This window comes from Habropoda laboriosa, unplaced genomic scaffold (assembly GCF_001263275.1).
Source record: "Habropoda laboriosa isolate 0110345459 unplaced genomic scaffold, ASM126327v1 scaffold65, whole genome shotgun sequence".
In the NCBI taxonomy this organism is placed as follows: domain Eukaryota; kingdom Metazoa; phylum Arthropoda; class Insecta; order Hymenoptera; family Apidae; genus Habropoda; species Habropoda laboriosa.
The window spans coordinates 3,042,519-3,063,333 of record NW_017100254.1 but is presented as its reverse complement, the minus strand read 5'-3'; the positions used below and the strand labels follow the sequence as shown (position 1 = coordinate 3,063,333).

At 31.5% G+C, this 20,815-nt stretch overlaps 3 protein-coding genes across 4 annotated transcripts; 1 reads left to right on the top strand and 2 right to left on the bottom strand.

The window, feature by feature from the left end:
• Nucleotides 1-7,879: 7,879 nt before the first annotated feature.
• Nucleotides 7,880-9,707, bottom strand: LOC108572405 (F-box/LRR-repeat protein 14). Its single transcript, XM_017934642.1, has one exon. The coding sequence runs from the start codon at nt 9,323-9,325 to the stop codon at nt 7,880-7,882; it is 1,446 nt and encodes a 481-aa protein (XP_017790131.1). The 5' UTR covers nt 9,326-9,707.
• Nucleotides 9,708-13,994: 4,287 nt separating this feature from the next.
• Nucleotides 13,995-17,525, bottom strand: LOC108572385 (ras-related protein Rab-35). Of its 2 annotated transcripts, XM_017934620.1 has the most exons (5): nt 17,465-17,525; nt 16,872-17,160; nt 15,045-15,252; nt 14,828-14,960; nt 13,995-14,219 (listed from the first exon to the last, which is right to left on the bottom strand). In XM_017934620.1, exons 2-5 carry the CDS (start codon nt 16,921-16,923, stop codon nt 14,091-14,093), a joined length of 522 nt encoding a protein of 173 aa, XP_017790109.1. In that variant the 5' UTR covers nt 16,924-17,160; nt 17,465-17,525; the 3' UTR covers nt 13,995-14,090. The 2 variants fall into 2 exon arrangements, with proteins under 2 accessions (XP_017790109.1, XP_017790108.1); XM_017934619.1 differs by having other exon boundaries at nt 14,828-15,252.
• Nucleotides 17,526-18,472: 947 nt separating this feature from the next.
• LOC108572361 (tRNA selenocysteine 1-associated protein 1) lies at nt 18,473-20,583 on the top strand. Its single transcript, XM_017934586.1, has 6 exons — nt 18,473-18,504; nt 18,875-18,964; nt 19,063-19,260; nt 19,378-19,700; nt 19,785-19,984; nt 20,459-20,583. The coding sequence occupies exons 2-6, from the start codon at nt 18,923-18,925 to the stop codon at nt 20,581-20,583; spliced, it is 888 nt and encodes a 295-aa protein (XP_017790075.1). The 5' UTR covers nt 18,473-18,504; nt 18,875-18,922.
• The last annotated feature ends 232 nt before the right edge of the window (nt 20,584-20,815 follow it).

Here is a 20,815-nt window from a genome sequence, read left to right as displayed (position 1 = left end):
ACACAATAACTACGCAAGACCCACAGAATGACCTTCAAAATGAGTTTATAGAATCAAGTATCAAATCAAACTGTTCATCATTTGTCATATTCTTTTAACAGGACGCGATATTACCGACAGCTGATTGAAAACTACTTATCTATCTACACCAAAACTTCCCCTCAAGTGGAGACAGTCTACGATCGTAGAATAGTGGGGATAGCGAACCCGCCTGTTTTCCGCTCATCTGCACAGGCATGCGCATTAGAACATTCAGGTTTGCTTGTTCGACCTATAGAAAGGCAAGTTGTTGCCTTTGAAAACCGGCAAATTGTATTACCCAATCATGTAATAAAAGCCATTGAGAGTAGAAATAGACAACTAAGAGGCAAATAAGACCATTCTCAGGCTTGAAAAAGCGTGCAAGATGTTATATTTTCGTTGAAAACCACAATAACTATAGTACAAAGTGGGGGTGCGCGTGGGAGTGGATCGCGTGAGTTGTAGATCAAGAGAATTTGAGAAAATAGGTAGAGTAGAAAAAACGTAGGAGCCAGAGAATAGTATAAGAACAGAGTAGGCAATGATGGAAAAGTGAAATTAGAGATAGTAGAAAAGGTAAGGATATAGAGAAAATAGACAGCGTAAAAGAATAGTGAGAAGAAGAAGAGGTTAGGAAAGATCAAACATGGGAGAACGGGTAAGATCGGTAAGAAAGATAACTCAGGAGATGGGTAAAACAGGGAGTGGAGTCGATAAAAAAGTAAGCAGAACGAATAAGGTTAAAGGAGAGTGTGGCGACAAGGACAAGAAGAGTCTTAGAGAAGATAATGCAGACAAGTAGCAAAACATAACCGCATGTTTCATAAAATTAATGTTCGCAAACCTTTGCCAGAAATTTTTAGTTGTTGGTAGACAATTCACAGATAAACCGATGAATTTGAGAGAACGTCATATTTAATGACGATTCAAAGATCGAAAAATTTCAAACCACCGTAATTATTCCAACAGTTAAACAGAAAGATGGTTGAGTGTAGGTGTTGAATATATCGCCATATTTTCGAATAAAGTAATTACAACAAAATCGAAAGCCTAATTGTTAAAATGCAATAGTTAACGTGGGACTATTTTTTATTGCCTAGTGTAGACAATTTACACTTTATCGAAGGCACGTTGGCAGAGGAGGGATGTGCAAACATTCTACAACAAAATTTGCAGTAATCCGCTGAAAAAAATGAACATTCATTTATCCTACAACGGGATTAAAACAACTAAAAAATTGTTCAATTAAAGTAACACTGAATTATTGCCATGGTTATAACAAACTTTCAATCTTAATGCGATCGAATATGTGCATAATCAATTTGGATAGAAACGTAGCCGAATATTGTAGGAATAATAAAACTTATCAAAGTGCACAGTTGGTCAGAAAAATATCCGATCGCTTAACATAATTCGGACGGTGAAAAATATTGTACGAGAGGGGGAAGAGGAACATTTTAATGTATATCCAGAAATGTCCCACTGTTAATGCTCAAGGATTACGTAAAGGTGTAAAAAACATCCAGTAAAATAGTAGGTATTGAAAGAGTACGAAAAAAAAAAAAAAATTACTGTAACAGTCGAACAGTAAGGAATGTAATCAAAGATTAGCAAACGGAACGAAGTTAAAAGATTGTAATTTGAGAAGAAGCATGTCGATAAGCCAGGAAACTTTAACCCATGAATGTGTATGTTGAAAATTTTTAACACCAAAAAGGGGAAAACTGAGTGAAAAATTCAACGAGATGAAGTGTGCTGTCTGCAAACGTTGGAAACTCACATTTCATCGAAGACAAGACATATTTGTATTAGTATTTCGAAAGAACAGTTCAAAACAAACGCTGAAAGGTTAGACTTAAGGCTAAAGGATACACTACAAAATATTAGAATCTATTTTTATGTTTTAATCCAAGGTTAATAAGGGTACCTAACCCAATATTCGTATTAGTTCTGAAAATATAAATTGTTACTATACAGAATGTCACGTGATCGGTGCAGAAAAAATGTAGAATAAAATAATTTTGTCCGAGGCTTTGACTGGTTTCAACTAATTTATACAGTAGAGAATTTTTCTCGTCGAATCAGAGAAAAATATGAATGGATTTTAGTGTATTTTCGTTTTCGAACTAATTTCAGTTAATTCGAAATAAACTTGAACATGCAAAAGACTAGTATGCGTGCACAAGAAATTTTCAAAATCGATACTTTCTCTCGCTCTCTCGAAAAAAAAATCCCTGAAACAACAATTTTATTCTCGATTTGCTTCTGCACTCGTTATAAGACACCCGACATACCGAATTTTGTTTTCAAGGTATTACACGTAGAATAATAAATATATATTAAAAATAGATTTCCATTTATTGCGTTCTTTACTAATTTGTAATTTTACATAAAACTTGCACGATACCTAAGGTGGTCGGATATTTTTGTGGCCAACTGTAATTGAAAAATTAATAGAAAGTATGCCGAGAAGACTCGAGGAAGTCATTAAAAATCAAGGATATCAAACTTCTTATTAACTTTGTACTTTTTATTATTTCAGATTCTGTTTCGTATTAAATTTATCCTTTATCAACTTACTTTCCATACAAACTACTTGTTGTTTTGTTATTAGCAATCATCTTATATTAAAGGGGTATTCGCTCAGTTTTGGATAAAAGAAGATCGATTTCTATTTGTGTTGTCTTTTCTTCGAGTATGTAATGTCTAGAATATGTGTGTAAAATTGTCAATGAAAATTCAAGATACTAACGAAGTTACAGAGATTCGAAGTAGGCTGCGCTCACTGTTCCGCTCACACAGGATTTGAAAAAGAAATTACACCGATAAAAACAAAACTTCTTTGCAAGAAGTACGAGAAAACCTTCAAGAGCGTTCTTATTTCAAAACTAGATCTTTTAAAAACACAGCTTCCGAATAACAAGTAAGTGGAAAAAGTTTCTTGGATAATTTGTTCTTTGACGCATCCCGATTTTGCTATACCTCACTTTTGTTCTTTCTTTCTGTTTTTTAGGAATGATCGTACAGTACAGGCAATAAAGGCAACCCTATAGATGAAAAATAATTTTGAATATTTTATTTCACACCAATAGAAAGAGCCAATGGTGCAGTTCACATTGAGACACCAGCATACGGTTTCATCCTTATAACTTCGTTAATATTCATGTCTCTTTTGCACATACAAATTTGTAAAATGTTCGTTAAAGGTGAATAAGTATATTGGAAAAATTACCGATTAATATATATTTAATACTTTCTTCGAACAAAAAATCGCACAAGTAACTTATTTTTACTCTGTTTCAAACGAATACTCCCTTAACACCCATTAAACATATGTTTTCATCACGTAATGCTAATCAACATGTGTCAACTATTTACCCTATTCCACTCGAATTGTCTATTTGGTAGCAAAAAGCTACACATTTCAAACTTGTCAACATATTACAGTAATGTCTCAGAAAATGTAACTCGATGAGGAGAGAAAAATGTTGTATTTTCCGGAACGCTGACGCGTTTCAGTTTCGTATCGTTAAACCGTTACTTGTATGCCCACCGGTCGAAAGGAACTTGCAAAAATGAAATTAGTATAATTTCTATTTTATCAGAATGTTGTGAAGATTGTTAATAAATTTGCCAGATCTTTTGCAGATTAAAATGGGAGACCAACCACGGTATAAATTGGACTATTTCTAGGATAATTAACAGGTAAATAGGGATATTTATAGTACACTTCGATCAAAGATAAAATTGTAAAAATGTAATCTTTTATAGATCAGAGTAATGACTCCTCGTCATTTATTGTTATCTGTGCTGTTCGATAGTTCGCGCATACCCAAGAAGATTCGGAAAAATAGCTGGAATAGCGAAGTTACGTAATATGAAGCGTTTCGAGTTCAGTTTCGAGAGACATTACTGTACATCTACTCAACAACAAATATCGGTTCAGTAATCCGCAATTTCACTTGCCTTCGTTTGACTATTTACCAACACATTCGCCTGGCCATTGTTTTCTTTCTTTTATTTGATCGCACAGAGTGCTCCATACTCAAGGATTAAGAAAATAGCTGTGTTCACTGCATATATAGAGTTTCTGAAAAATAATTAGCGCCTCGTCTATCATTATAGTTCATCAAGTATAATTTTTTGACACTTTTCCTCTTTGTTTTTTCTTTTTTCTTTCGAATTCACGAGTGATAAACGAATTTTCACGACTGTCACGTGTAACATACTTGGATTACAGTTTCGTTAACAATCGTTCGTCATTGTTTTAGCTCCCTTATCGAAGAGGAAAACTTTCCTAATACAAGGATGCAACAGAACCGTTTTTTTCCAAAATTTCTGGATTGTCTCGAAAGGAACTTAAAGCAGAAAAAAAATAAATAAAATAAAGAAAACCGTAAGAAAAGAAGATGTTTATAAATTCATTGATAGCTGATGGATGAAGTTATTGCAATGTAATCCAATACAAAGAATGTATAGAAGTAATTAGATAAAACTGTATACCCAGTGGCAAGCATATAAATAAGGAAAAATGTGTGTACAAAATTGAGCTTGATCTATATGTATGTACAAAGTGTAAAAATGGTAACGTTGGAAGGATAATGCAATATGGCTGTGTGTGTATTCAATATTGTTTATTCAACCGATATCCAGAGCATATTAGGCAGTCGCATGTTTTTTTTCCCACAAGCATATAAATAGGGAAATGTAGTTATTGTCAACTTTTTTATATACCAAAAATTCGACGAAAAAATTAACGTATTGAGCAAAATGGCAGCTATCCTAGCAGATCGTAAAAAAGCTCCCAACAAGCCACGAAGAACTGATGTTTGAGGCAAATTTGGACTAAAAGCACATGTTGTCTGTAAAAAAGCCATTCAAAAGTAAAAAAAAGAATCGTCAAGCGCAATTACGTTTTGCTAATCGACTAAACTGAAGAAAGAAACAATTCTCTGTTTGATTCGGAGGAAGAAACATAAGTTTGACGTCGAATAGGCGAAGAATTTAATATTATTTGTCTAAATAATCGTATAAATAGCATAATAAGAAATTGTTTATAGAAATCCGTTAAAGGAGGAATTATGAATCAATATACTTACATGGATACAAGTAAACACCCATTTATTATACTTTCACTTGTTGATAATAATCTACCAAGAGACTGGAATTTTCAAATTTCAACGAAGAAACAATTCTTCGAAGAATATATATAGTATAATAATTTCGATTTAACGTCAATCAATGTGCTATGAAATGATTTAAAGAGGAAAAAAGACCTACTTAATGTAAAAATTTTTCCTATGTAGCTGCTCGTTCAAAGTAGTTATATCGTTCCATGTTTCTAAACAAATTTTAAATTAAACTGTGAAAAATTTACTCGCAAACATTATAGGACACAGATAAATAGACGTGTGACCTATGGCAATTACTTAAATTGAAGAATAAATACCTCTCTATTTATATGCTCGCCATTGTACGCGTTGAACACGAGTAGAAACATTGAATACAAAACAAGAAACAGAAAATTAGGGGAAAAATATATGTACGATTGGATTAAAATTAAAAATGATAAATTGTTAAAAATTTATTTGATAAAATCTTCGAGGAAATCATTCTCTTTTTTTCTTCTTTATCTTTCATAATCGCATAGTATCTCCTGCTCACTTCTCCATAATTATTTTATTACTATTTCAATAATTATTTCTATTACCTGGTAGTAACTGAAAATAGTATATAACGATACGAATGTACGTATGCAGAAATTCTAATCAAATAATGTCACAATATTTGCAATTCGGTGTATGGTTGAACAATGTCGATTAGATGGTTCAGTTACAAATGACAAGAGTATACAACGCAAAAATAAAAGGGAAAATCCGAATACATCTCATTAACAAAATTATTTCGAATACGATTTCGTTGGAAACAGTTAACGTACATTTGTCACGATAAAACACAACGAAACGAACAATGAACTTGCTTTGTTCTGTAAGCGATATTATAAAAACTAATAAGAAACGTTACACGGTATTTTAATGTAACAGTAACACCTTTAACTTGTATTCTTCTTATACCTTAACTGAACAAGTGAAATCGCCACGAGTAAACAACGTATCATTGAATTCGATTTTTCTTTGTATTGTATATCTGTGTACGCGTTATTTCATACCTACATCCCATCTTACTTTCCTCAATTCCGTATACTGACTATATCGATATAATCCGTCGTTTCATCTGCAAAAGCAGAAATTTCCTATATCAATTGTAATAAACGTATCTCAATTGATCTTTGTCGTTACTCAAGCTCTCGTCTTTCCCTCGTTTCTCTTTTTCATGTTTACAGATTTTTTTTTTTAAGGAAATTCCACATATATACAGGCAAATCTCGCATACTCGGTAACAATTTTTTTTTTTTGTTTATTACAATATCATACCCGAAGTAACGATTTATCGGGAGATGAGTAACGACATTCGTCAACCACAGAGGCAAACATAACGATCGTACCTACATACTATCTCACATTAAAATAATCGAATCACGTTGCAAAACAAACGAATCGGACAATTATAGTATCGTACTCTAACCTCCGTATTCTTTGGTATATAATATGCCAAATAATTGCGACTTTGATCAAATAACAAATTTAACAATCTCGTTATAAAATATGATCGAGTAAAAAAGTAAAAATCTAAGCAAATTTTCGACAGAAAAAAAAAAATATTCTATATAAAGTTATATATTACGGGAAAGAAACGAAACTGAACGAACCGAAAAGAATCTTATATCCTTATATTACTCTTAAAAAACTTAACGACATGTTCGCGCAGAGAGATCAATCGGAAATGCAGTACGCAATGGCGACGATAAAAATCTTGGGTAACAGAGAAAGAGAGGAGGAGAGAAAAAAAAAGATGAACGCTAGGCGCGCCTTCTATTCTACGGCTTGCAAAAGTTATGCTCCACGACCGACTTCCTCGAGTCTGAGATATACACACACCCGCGCTCGAGTGCCCACATGTAAACGAACGTGCATTCGCACACAGTGTAACGTACATGTGAGAATGCACGAACTTGTACACGGAGAATAAAAATGTACAAAATATTGCGAAGACACTCTCAGGTTCGTTAAAGACAAAGATTTACAACAGGTTCGCATATGTACATATAAAGTAGAAAATACGCACGTTTTCACGCAACAAGTAAAGGAACAGCTCGATACGCACCTTCCATTAGATACACGCAACACTTTGGAAAGCACGAAGAAAGCGTAAAAAACACTAGACAGCGTGTTTAATTCAGTCTTCAATCGACTGGACATTCAGTTCTAAAGGTTACGATAACGAACGAAAAAGGGAAAAGAAAAAGAATAGAGAATAATAAAAGAATAAACGAGCGGTAGATGCGCGACGAACGAAGCATTGAAAATGATGGAGGAAAAAGAAAAAAAAATCCTAGAAAAAGTATATCACGAGATTATAAAGTATGTTGTTGAATCGAATTAGTAAATGCGTATCGCGCGAATAACGAACCGCTTTTCGCTTCGTAACGTTAATCGGAAAAATCGTCTTTGACACGATCCGCGACGATGGCAAGAAAAAGAAGCGCGGGAAAGAAAAATAACGCGTTACATGCTGTATCACGTGACCACAGTAAACGTACGGTGGGGGAAGCCAACAAATCGGACTGAATATCTAACCTCTGCTCTGTCCAGAATATTCGTTTGTTTGGTTCTTCCGTTTTTCAAAGAAGTGTAGCAAAAAGCAAGAAAACGATTAGGAGAAGCGACAAAATATGTCGTTGGTCGTTCGCAGGAACGCAGGGACACGTAAATAGTGTGTACGGTTTAGAAAAAAGCCATCACCGCACGTGCCAAAGACCAAGATTTAACGTACTCAGCTGCGGCAACTTCATAATCCTCTCTAGGCCGTTGGTACTTATCTTGGTGCATCCGTAAAGATCGATACATTTCAAGTGTTTCATACTCTCGGCAATGGTGTAGAGTCCTTTGTCTGTCAATCTGCTGCACTGGCCGATGTTCAACGTTTCCAAATCATGCAATGTCTTGGCGATCTTGCATATACCCTCGTCGCTGATTTGACAGGCGGACAACGAGAGTGATTTCAGGTTAAACAACCCCTGAGAAATATGAACGAGTGCTTGATCCCCTATTTTATCGCAAAACGACACATCCAACGAAGAAATCCTGCTGCCACCTTCCGCGAGATAAGCCATACCGATGTCCGAGATATTGTCGCAGGATCGAAGATTCAGTTCACGCAGACTGGACATCTTCGCCAGGTGTTTCACGCCGGAATCGGTGATACACACGCAAAACGAAAGATTAATAGATTTCAATGTGGTCAGACCAATCGACACGTGCCTGAGAGCTTCGTCGCTCAGCCGTTGGCAATCCTGAAGGCTCAAATGCTCTAACGCGAGATTTCCCCCAGCTGCTTCGCGATTCACACCAGCCAAATGAGCGATACCCAAGTCGGATACTTGCCAGCAACTTCGTATATCGAGTCTCTTTAGCTTCTTCAAATTCCATGCTATGCAAAGGAGCCCACCGTTAGTGATGTTGCAACAACCACCTAGTTCTAAGTGCTCGAGATTCTTTAAGTACTGCACTATCCTACCAAGAGAAATGTCCGACACTTGTTTGCACAACGAAAGATTCAATTCGATGAGTGTGCTGTATTCCTGGCAGAAAGCGTTGATCAAACCTGCATCGGTTATATTATAGCAACCGGACAAATTCAATGCCTCCAAGTTTGGCACACCTTTTAATACGTCGCCGAGTCCTCTTCGTAACGACAATACCTGGATCCTTTTCACTCCTCTTCTTACCAAGCTGGCGAATAACGCCGGTGCCTGCTTTCTTAAATGTAACCTGGCTTCAACCCCTCGCCAGACAGACCGGTAATAGGCCGCGTCCCTCCACGCGGTGCACACTTGGGCGGCACGTCCTTTGTCCCTGACCTCGAGGTAGCTGAAGATCAACGCCAGTATCTCAGGATAGAGGCAGGAGATATGCGTGCTCGGTGTGATAGTACCGCGAGAAGTTACTTGCGGTTGTTGCCTCGACGAGAGGCCTTGCGCGTACGCCGGTAGACTGATTGCACCGCTGGTATAATGCGGCGTGTTGTTCGAATTGTAAAGAATCCCTTGACTTTGCGAGCTCGGTATTGCGGCCAGCTGCGGCTGATGCAACTGATAATAATGTCCTGAACGATGAAGCAACGTTGTGCCGCGGCTCGGCGTCAATGCCGGAAGTTCCGTCATCAACAGCTGACTTTCCTCCATCTTGCCGGCTGGTATATACACACGCGCACACACATATACCCGTTTCTCAAAATGTTTTCAACTTTGTAATTATATCACGTATTTCTTCCCTTACTCATCCATTATTCCTTTCCTTTCTGTTACCTTGCCTTCTTCCTTCTCACCCCTCTAATCCTTAAGGGATCATCTCTTTACACCTCTCGCTGTTTCTTCTTTTTCTCATATTGCTATATTTCTCCTTTGTTACATTCACAATGATTCGTATCATACGTAATACATACTCGGACCGATCTCTGATTTTGTTCCTACAAATATTTTTTCCAACTTGACGACACTACTCGAACAGTTTACTATTTCTGTTACAATCGCATCGATTCTTTGATCAAATTTTTTTATCGATCATCCATTTGTTCCAACGAAACGAAAAAGAGAAAGTTTATCGATTGTTTTGCTCTACGATCTTCAATCCCACGCGGATCCTTTATCACTCGCGAACACGGCGTAGCACATGTAACACACTACTGTATTTTTTTTAATTCCAATTTCCTTTCTTCCACACGTTTTGCTTTCTCTTTTCTTTTTTGTCGTTCTCTGTGTTTCTCTTGCTTGCTTGCTTGCTCGTTCGCTCGCTCACTCGTTCACTTGCTTTCTTTTTCCTTCCCCAAGCACCCTTCTTTAACCTCCCTCACACTGTCCTTCTCTTCTTCTTCTCTTTCTATATGTGTACAAATACGTGTACGTATTCATCTACCGTAAAGCACATACACACACGCGCGCACGCGCGCGCGCGTGTGCGTGTGTGTGTGCTTTTGTATGTATAACGTTGTACACGTATGTACGAGCGTGTGTGTGTGTGTAAGCACGCGTATAAATGTACGTCGCGCGTACGTGCGTGAATGTATGAGTGCGTTCGCGCGTGTTATGTGTACAATACTTTTTTTTCTCTTTCTCCCAAGTTTGTTACTGCCCCACCCCTTTTCCTCTCACTATTCGGTTCTTCTCCTCGCCTACAAGAGTTAATTCGTTTTCAACTATCCTGCTCTTTATCACACTGATCACCTCTTTTCAGACGCGAAACGAATATGAACGATACTCGCGCACGCACACGACGTTACGTTCTTCCAGGATGAAAACAAAATGCGCATGAATTGTATCAAGCACCAAATTGATCCTTTTTGATAGGCTGATATCGCGATATCGTCTTCGTATTCACTCTCTGAACTGTGAAACGTGTCACAAAAGCACTCGCGTAGTTGCCTTCAAAACGACACATCGCCAAAGCGTAAACCGGTGCGCTGCCAGTCGTGAACTGTTCTAGTTACCTAAAGTCAGATGTCGTGTCGTTGCTCTGTAATACTGCCAGAGCAAACTTCGTTCTAGCGAATCACCGATTGGCTACCACGCTCAACTCTCAGTCACGTGACTATGACGGCGAATATCGATTCGGGTTGCGCTGCGGCGGCATTTTTAAGTTTTCGTCGAGAGGTGGGGGTATGACATCGTGTACCTACTCCGAATCACGTCGCGATTGCCATTATTCCTCGAATTTTCCCGCATTTCTGCCATGTCCGATCCCATTTTTATAAAACCCTTTATTACCAACACTTTTTTAAAATTTTCCTTACATTTTCTCTACTTCTTATCCCTTTCTCTCTGTTATTCATTATAATTATACACCGACTTCAGAAAGAAGAAAAATACCTACCAATTGTTTTTTTCAATCTCTGTATTATATTCTAAGTTTTTTACTAATTACCAATAAATCTTTATTGATTATAATCAAAGCATTATTTTTATATAAGTTCAAACCGATTCACATCGTACAACATGCAACGTAATTAAATACAATAACAAATAAAAATGAAATTCGCTCAAGATAATCTTTATATCAATATTTTTTTCCCGAAATGAAGAACAACTATGTAAAAATTCGCACGTGCAACTTAATAAGTAGGAAATTTTACAAACAAGACAGAAAAATAAACTGTTCAAATGAATTAAAAAAAATTATGAATAAGTTTAAGAATGAATTACATGCGTAAACTTTATTATATGAAAAAATAACATGTATATTTTTTTTAATTTAAAACAAAAATAAAATGCACAACGAGCTTGGCAGTTTAACAGATTGTTATGTACATAGTTATATTCACTACTTATTTATATCTTGATTTCCTGTGTCTTTAAGTAATTATTTAAAATAATTTAGAACCATAAAATGAGAAAAGTAATGTAGAATAATTACTCTAGAATACTATCTCTTACAAGTATAATTATAATAAATTATCAACTATTTGAATATAATCCATGAAATAACTCGTGTGACAAATTTGAATATTTTTTTAGATCTTAACCTGGCATAAGTATTTGAAGGTTGTAATCACCAGAGTTTTATTAACATCTGACTCTACAAACAACGTATCTACGATACCTATAGTAAATCGTTGGTGTGTACGTTCACATATTATATATCATATAATATATGTTATATATATACAAATAATAAAAATAACAGTAATTTACATATATGTGTGTGTGTGTGTGTGTGTGTGTGTGTGTATATATATGATGTATGCATACAAATTTTCAACACATAAGGTAACAGCAGATAGAATAAAGTAAAATTAGATTGTGTGCCACATATTTTAAATCTTATTAAAATGACATAACAAAATTAAAATCAAAGTATACATCTAAATTATATTCTACATATACTGTACGCAATGTCATGAAATTATTTAAGGTGAATATATTGTACATAAGTTTTATTAAATTGCATGGTTGTTTTTAAAAATAGCATATGTTTTAAACGATACAATCTAATATAAATAAATTATTTTTCATCTTTATATAACAATTGCATAAATTTTCCAGTTAAAACTGTAAGGTTACAATTTATAATTTACTCTTATTGTGTAAAGTAAGCAATCTGTATGTAAATAATGTGATATATTGTATAATGAACTTCTTGAATTTTTATCATTTAAATTTTGTTTTTATTCAGATTATTATACATTAATGTCTTTTATTAAACTTGAAATACAACATAATTGTAACACTTTTTCTTTATATCTTTTCTATAGTTTGTTTTTGTCTTTCATTTGAGTCTCAAGAAGACTATTAAAAAAAACAGTTGGAAATTTTCTAATAGAAAGGATATTGATCAAAATAATTACATATTTCAAAATTTGTTTACAATGTTCAATTTCTATTAACAGTTGCTGAAAGAAAAGAATGTATTGTGTTATTCACAAATTTAGTTGAAACACAATGATATACCAATTATAATTCAAAGTTAATAACAGAAAGGGAAAGGTAACAAATAATCTGGAAAAATAGAAATTATGTTCTTATACACATAAATTCTATTTATTTATATTTTAATGTATATAATAATCCATATTACAATGTTATAACTGTATAACAGTAAACAATACTGAATATGCTTGATTGGAATACTTGTGATATGCCACTAAAACTGGCAAGTAGAATATTTACATATTATAGGATGCCGCTTCATTGCCTCTCTTGAAAGATATGTTATCCTGACCACAAACTTGCAACAGTAATTACAACAATTCACATGAAGCTGTTTTTGACGGTATTACAGCGACAGCTGGATAGGTATCCTAACTATTATCACAGATGATAAAAGACATTTATTGTATTATTGTAGCATATATAATGTGTCAACCACACACTTATTATTAAACTTGGCAAATTATTACACATAAGTTTGTCTTTTTTACTATTTTAAAGTGTTTAATTTTATATTAATTACAATTTTGCTAAAAAATTTTATTTGAATTGTTATAATTATAAAAGCAATACATTTAGTAATTTCAACAATTAAAATGTTTATAAATAAAATTATAATTTAAGAAAATTTTATTTTAAAAACAAGCTACTTGTAAGAATTAGTTTTCCACAAATACTTATACTATTGTATTAACATTTAAAGTTTGTAGTATATACTTTACAAGACTAAATTTTATTGTATATATTCATATTGAAAGAATAAAAACTTTATCTAATAATAAAATGTTATAATTTCTTACAATTTATTGATTTATTTTTAAAACAATGAATAATCTGTTTTCTCATCTTTAAATCGAATCCATAATACTTAATTAACACAATGAATCAATTGAAAAGCTTGTCTCTATTATACTGTAAACATATATTACAGCTTATTTCAATTTAATTTTCTTAAAATCCATTATAATTTATTAAGAAAAATTTATCCATAATCATCCAAATCTCACACACAAAATGTTTTTATTTCACTCATTAAATTTAGATTAAGCTTTGTACAATATATTTCTTTATCTTCTACTTTATACCACTTTTCTTTTATAAATTATTTTATATAATGAAAAAATGGTTAAGTCATATATATATGATTTCATTTCGTTTTCTTTCCTGTGCTCATTTTTTTGTAAATTGTACAACATAAATAGGCCTTTATATTTTGAATGCCACATCAAAAATATGCAGCTTGTTGAAAAGTATGCTGCTTGCAAAGTTATTCTCGCGAAATAAACACTACACACTCATAACATTTGCATCCTATGTATATTGAACATTGCTAGCATCAAAGTATATTTCTATGAGAATACAATCTTCGATGTAATTTAGATACAAAACTTAATAGCTTTTAAAAAACGTCAGTATTGCATTATGTGCTCATTTTGTTGCTATTGCATGCTCCCCACTTTACTTTTGCTCCATTTTTGTTACTCTATTAAACGATATTAACGATAAACTGCATGCTTATATAATGCTGTTAACAACACTTCTTTTTGCTCTGTTTTGTGCTTTTTCTTAAATTGACTGTTTCACTTGTTTGTATGGCTTGTCGCTCCTTTCTTTCTTTTTTAGTTCTTAATACTTGCCGTGTTATAGCCATAAACATCTAAATACAACAAATTAGTATAAATTAAAATTAATGCATTTCGAAATTTAATATACATATAAGGTGAATCACGTGAAATGATACATAATCTTTGTTGAATTTAAAGATAGAAGAAAATATTAAAGAGAATAGTTACACTATTCACAAGAACAAGTATGATAGCATAAATGATATACATTTGGAAATAATAACTAATTTATGTAAATCTAAACTGTTAATACCAATAACTGTAGAAACATTTAAAATGAAATAGAAGATATATGTTAATACTTATATAAACTACACTAATTCAGTCTGCTAAGCTTAATAACAAAATAATGATAATTACCATCATTAAAATATGACATGACATCAAAATTAAACTACATCATTAAAAATACTTTCATAAAGTTCATTGAGAATAAACAGAAATTTTCAAGTAAAACATGCAAGTGTCAAAGTGTTACACTTATATCTAGCTTTCTTTAAAAGTATAATCAGTAGTTTTAACAAATATATTAGTAGACATTGACATTTAAGAACTTGTTAAGTATAAACAATGATTATAAAATTGAATGAAAAAATACGTATTAAAAACCATTTTCATGAGAACACATCACAAAACTTACTTCTTGCACATTAATGTCATCTTTAGCAGAAGTTTCAAATAACTGAATTCCCATTTGATTAGCAAATCTTTGTGCATCTTCTGTTAATACCACCTTTTCATTAGGTGCATCATTCTTATTTCCTACAAGTACCCTGTTGACCACATCACAATTTTGCTCAATTTCATGTAACCATCTTTTAACATTAGCAAAAGAGTCGCCACTAGTCACATCGTACACAACTATAACACCATGTGTTCCCCTGTAGTAAGTTGAAGTTATTGTCCGAAAACGTTCTTGTCCAGCTGTATCCCAAATTTGGAGCTTTACTCTCTCACCATCTATATCCACGGTTTGAATTTTAAAATCCACTCCTATTGTCGTTATGTAACTGCCATTAAATGTATTGTCAGCAAATCGTAAGAGCAGTGAACTTTTACCTACACCTTAAACAAAAAACAAAGAAACAGACATTTAATACAATTTAATAAACGTAATTCATACAAATAAATGTATTTAAATTATATAATAAACATAAATGGTTATAAACTAATAAATAACAGACACAAAAACTAATATTTAAAAGCATCAAATTATAAAATATAAAACATCTATTCAAACACAATTTAATAAAATGTACACATCTAATACACATGTAAAAATCTCAAATGTAAACTTCTATTACATCTCTTTTTGCAGCCATACAACATTTGTGCGTAATGTTTCTGCTTATTAATTGAAATAATGAAAATATTTGAGGTGGACAGAATTGGTCATAAAACATATATGTATGTAGGTATTAAAAATTGTTAAAGAATAAAGTTGCACTGTTCAAAGAAACAAATATTATGGTACAAATAGATTCTTGTTTGGTGCCATCTGTAATGTTATTTAAAGGTTATCAGCATTTTCTAAAATAGCATTACATATTTTTGACTTCATAGTATTGTAGTCAGTGTCAAAACAAGTTTATTGATATATGATGCCTTGTCCCTGGACTCTGAAATTTAGAATTGAGTATTAAAAAGTTTTGAGTATAAAATTAGATTTCTAGAGTTCCATTCATATCAATAATAACATATGTGTAGCAGTAATAATGGTATAGCAGTATGCTGTGGACAAAAGGTAATTTCTAAATGTATACAACCATGATTATCAATAAATTACAAGTACTTTATAAAAATATATTTAGTTACTATGGTACAAACACATCCTTCACATATGGTAAGAAAATTCTTAACAGTTGAATTGTTACATTAAATATGACAGTTAAATATCATGATTAGTTCATTAACTAAACTAATGTGTTTCTATAAGAAAATTGAAAGATGTTTCCTATATGTAACTTTAATACAAATTAAAGTTAAAAGATTGAAATAGAAATGATTAAAAGAGCTCTTTCAATGTTAATTAAACATTTAAATGTATGTTATTACATAAAGGCATCATTTTTTAAAGTTTAATTTCATTCATATAAAACAATTTAACACTTTAGAATTTTTATTGCTAGATCCAAATTTTTGAATGAAATGTCATTTTAATTCTATGTCACTGATCTTATTTTGATACTGGCTACGACACTATGAAGTCAATAACACGTGTAATATTTAATAAAAAATACTGATGCTCTAAAAATAATCTTGAAGTTGATATCAAAGAAGAAATTATATATACCATCAAATTTGTTCTCTTGAACTATGCACCCATTCTTTTAGATATTTTCTTGCACCTTCATATGTAAGAAACATATTTAGGTGTGCCGATTCGCATGACTCACCCTGTATATTGACAAAGAAATCATTTGTAAACATGAAATTTTTATTAATTTTTTTATTCTTTAAGGGAGTGAAATTATCTTCCATACAATCTTTTACTTTCATTATTATCATACAAAATATTACTTTCTACTAATTTTAATGATGATAAATTTGTATTGTCTATTTTCTACTAAAAACATAAATGACATGTAATTCTTCTTTATAATGGATTCTAATTTTCTTTAATATATAATTACATATCTTTATTGTTGAATATGTTTGACATTGATGAAAATTCATACACTTACCACTATCTCCTATTATTAGAAGCTTAAATAAATGATCATATTCCCGGGCCATTTTGACATGTATGACGTGCAGGTTTATCAAACGTTTCCTCGCGAAAACGGTTCGAAATATAGATGATACATTCACAGTATCATAAATGGTTTAGATTGTTTATGAACAAATGCGAAAAACAAAATTGCTGACTTGATGCTAGTTACAACAACGTTTGCGGCATATCCCAAGTAAAAAACTCCAGTATCAAATAAGCGCCATGTTTATTTGCCGCGATATCACAATTCATTATCGCTACTAAGAAAGAAATTATATTCGTTAACAATGACTATTTTACATTAACTTGCAGTAATTAGTATATTTTATTTATTTGAAAAGCTGTACTTTTATGTAAAGAAGTTAATTTACATATACTAGATAATAAATACCATTGGTTGAAGGAAAAGAAACATCTTTTGGAAAAATAACTTTTGTTAAGTAAGCCATTTCAAAACATTAATTATTTTATACAATAAATTAAAGGGTTAAACTTCTACATTCCTACTAAATTAAATATCATGTTTTTATGAATAAGTAACAAAAGATAGAATACCATACATACATGAATATGAGCTGTCAGTACTTTACTACTAGGCATCTATTTGACCATCATCCCTTACTATCGCTGGTTCTCATTACGTTACACTACATGTTCCGCGCGATATGAAAAGCAATTTAGTAATAATCTAAATGAATAATGTAAAATGTAAGAATTTACAAGATATTCCTAATGATTTTCTCTTTCTCTCTTTTTCCTCTTTCCTTTTCTATTATCCTCCCTTTCTCTTTCTTTCTGCTTTCTTATTTATTAAAAGTAAATTACATTTTGATGTTGTTTACCTTTTTCATTTAAATACGATTATAACATTATTATACTTGCACCTAGTATTCTTCGAAAAGAAAAAGTCAAAATTCATATATATTATTATCGAACAAATCATATTAAATATAATATAGATTTTGCAAAACTTCTATAAATACTGATCTACTAATCTTGCTAATGAAACTTAAAAACCAGAACTCACTAATTATTATTTGTAAAATATGAAAAAATATTATAGACGATTAAAAATAAAATTTTAATTAAAAAGGAGATATAGCATGTCTATGTTTTAATTTTCAAATTGATAATACAAATTTACTGCATACAAAAAGTCTCATCGATTCTTGCCGAATCCCTAGAACTAACACAAACGCACAGCGGCGGTGATACTATACGAAATGGCATGCAATTGCACGAAGGCGAATAGCAATGCCATTTTATATACAACTACTGCCGCAGTGCGTTTGTGTTCGTTCTAGGGTCTCGGCAAAGATCAATGAGACTGAATGCATGCTGTTGATTTGGTTGAATATTTTTAGTGATGATTACTTATCAGTCGCTAAGCGTCTTGTTTTAAAAGTCTTATTTCAAAATAAAAAATTTCTTTTTAATGTTTTCTCTAAAACGATATTTCACATTATGATTACATTGAGGTTACACTGTAGTTATCTACTACCTAAAGCATGTATACTATAATAGGTGAAGTAAAAAAATAAGTGATATCTCATGATCGAATATTCTTTATCAATTAATACTCGTAAAAATAATGAAATTTAATTGTAAGTACAAGAATTTAAAAAAATGAAAAGAAATTGAGTGCTGCTAAATTAAGGCTTTAAGGCAACAGTACATTTGCAACATATTTCCGATTAAATTTATTGTAATTTTCAAAGATTTTATCTTTAAAAAAGTAGATTCATTTATTTAACATTTAATATGGTGTAAAGTATCTACACATGTCTATACTTGTATATTTTATATATTACATATAATGGGTCTAACCTATTTTAATTGTAAACAGCTATAATAAAATATTACATTTTATACATGTATAATTTTGTTATTACATTAACTAAAACACTTTAACTAAAGCAAACACGTAAATTGAATAAGTGACAAAGTAATGAATTACGTTTTGTTTCGTTACAGAATTTTGCGCGATTCTTTCTGTTTTAAACAATTGTTATAAACAAGAAAATGTCTGGGCCTATGGTATTGTGTCAGTTATGGATGGGTGGTGTAAGTAATGATTATTATTTATAATTTAATATGAAGTTATGATTTTCATATTCTATTTTTATTATTTTCAGTAAAATTAAGTATACGTTTTATTTTAGTTAGAACCATACATGACAGAAAGTTTTATAATGAATGCTTTTCATAAAATGGGAGAACAACCACAAACAGTTAAAGTAATGAGGAACCGCTATACTGGTGAACCAGCAGGTTATTGTTTTGTACATTTTCCAACTGATGAAATGGCACTTGATGCTATGCATAAATTAAATGGAAAAGTGATACCTGGTTCAAATCCAGTAAGAACTTAAAATTCTTATAAAATTTAACACTGCATATTGTTATTATCTTAATAATGTTGTTAATATCAAGAAATGTGTTATTTTGAAGTTTTATATATTTTTTGTATTTTTCAGGCTGTAAGATTTCGATTAAATCATGCTAGTACAACAGGAAAACCAACAGCAGAAAGAGAATTTAGCATTTGGGTTGGAGATTTATCAACAGATGTTGATGATTATTCTTTATATAGAGCATTTGCTGCTAAATATAATTCAATCAGAACTGCAAAAGTAATTTTAGACAGTTCTGGATTTAGTAAAGGGTATGGTTTTGTCAGATTTGCTAATGAGGACGAACAAAAAAATAGTTTAAGTACCATGAATGGATACAGAGGATTAGGAACAAAATCATTAAAAATTTGCAATGCTGTCCCTAGACCTTGGAATAAATTATCAGGGTATATAAAACATGCTTTAATTTTTTTATTTATAGAACAAATTATCATAGATATTTAATAAATATTTTTTACTATAATTTTTAGATCAACACCTCCGCAATCATCATCTGAATACACACCATCAAATATGAATTCAGATGCTTATAATTATTATGATACATCATCATACTGGAATAGTTATAGTGCATGGCAACAAGGTTATTATGACAGTGAACCTACATCAGATGGATATAACAGTTATGTGTCTGATCAAAAACCTGAAGAAGATGAATTAGAATTAATAGGTATGAAAAATAACATTTGTAAATCTAGCAATATACAAAGATATTTGATTGGTAGTTTTTCTACATAATTTCCTTTTAATATCAATTTATTCTATACTACTATGAAATCTATCCATATTATATAAATACTTTGTATAACATTTTTACAGTTTGTTATTAGTATTTAGTATTAGTATTAGAATATTTAATCATGTTTCAATATGCTACATTTATTACATAATAAGTAAAAACTTATTCATTGCTATATTAATATTTTTTTTCTTCAAACATGTACGATTTTTTTGTTTAGTTGTGAAATAATAAGAAAATAAGTTAGGTGAAAAGATTACTTATTTTCAGTAAGATAAATTCAATAATTTTGTTGTATTATCACACATAAGTGTTTGTAGATAGCATTATTACAGTATGTTTAATATTCATTATCATGTAATTTGAACAAAATTCTAAAAACTATAATTTCTTTTTTATTTGCAGAGCATTCGGTTCCTATAGATATTGATAAACTTAATAGAGAAATAATAGAACAAGATTATAACTTATGGGATGCATTGGAAAGTTCAAAATGGATTCCATGTGATACCTTAGAATTATGTTATTAAAGTTTTTGTATGTAAATTACTTTTATCTTCTATATCTATCACTGTACAAGTATATATTTTTATTGACATTTTAAATAAATTTCCAATTTGTAACATGAATTTACATCATGCAAAACCTTTCATTACTAACATCATATCAATATAATGCATATTCATAAAATAAATAAGTTTCAATTAACATTTTATTACAAGATAACCGAATGAAATTTGGTATTTTTTATTTTTTTTGTAT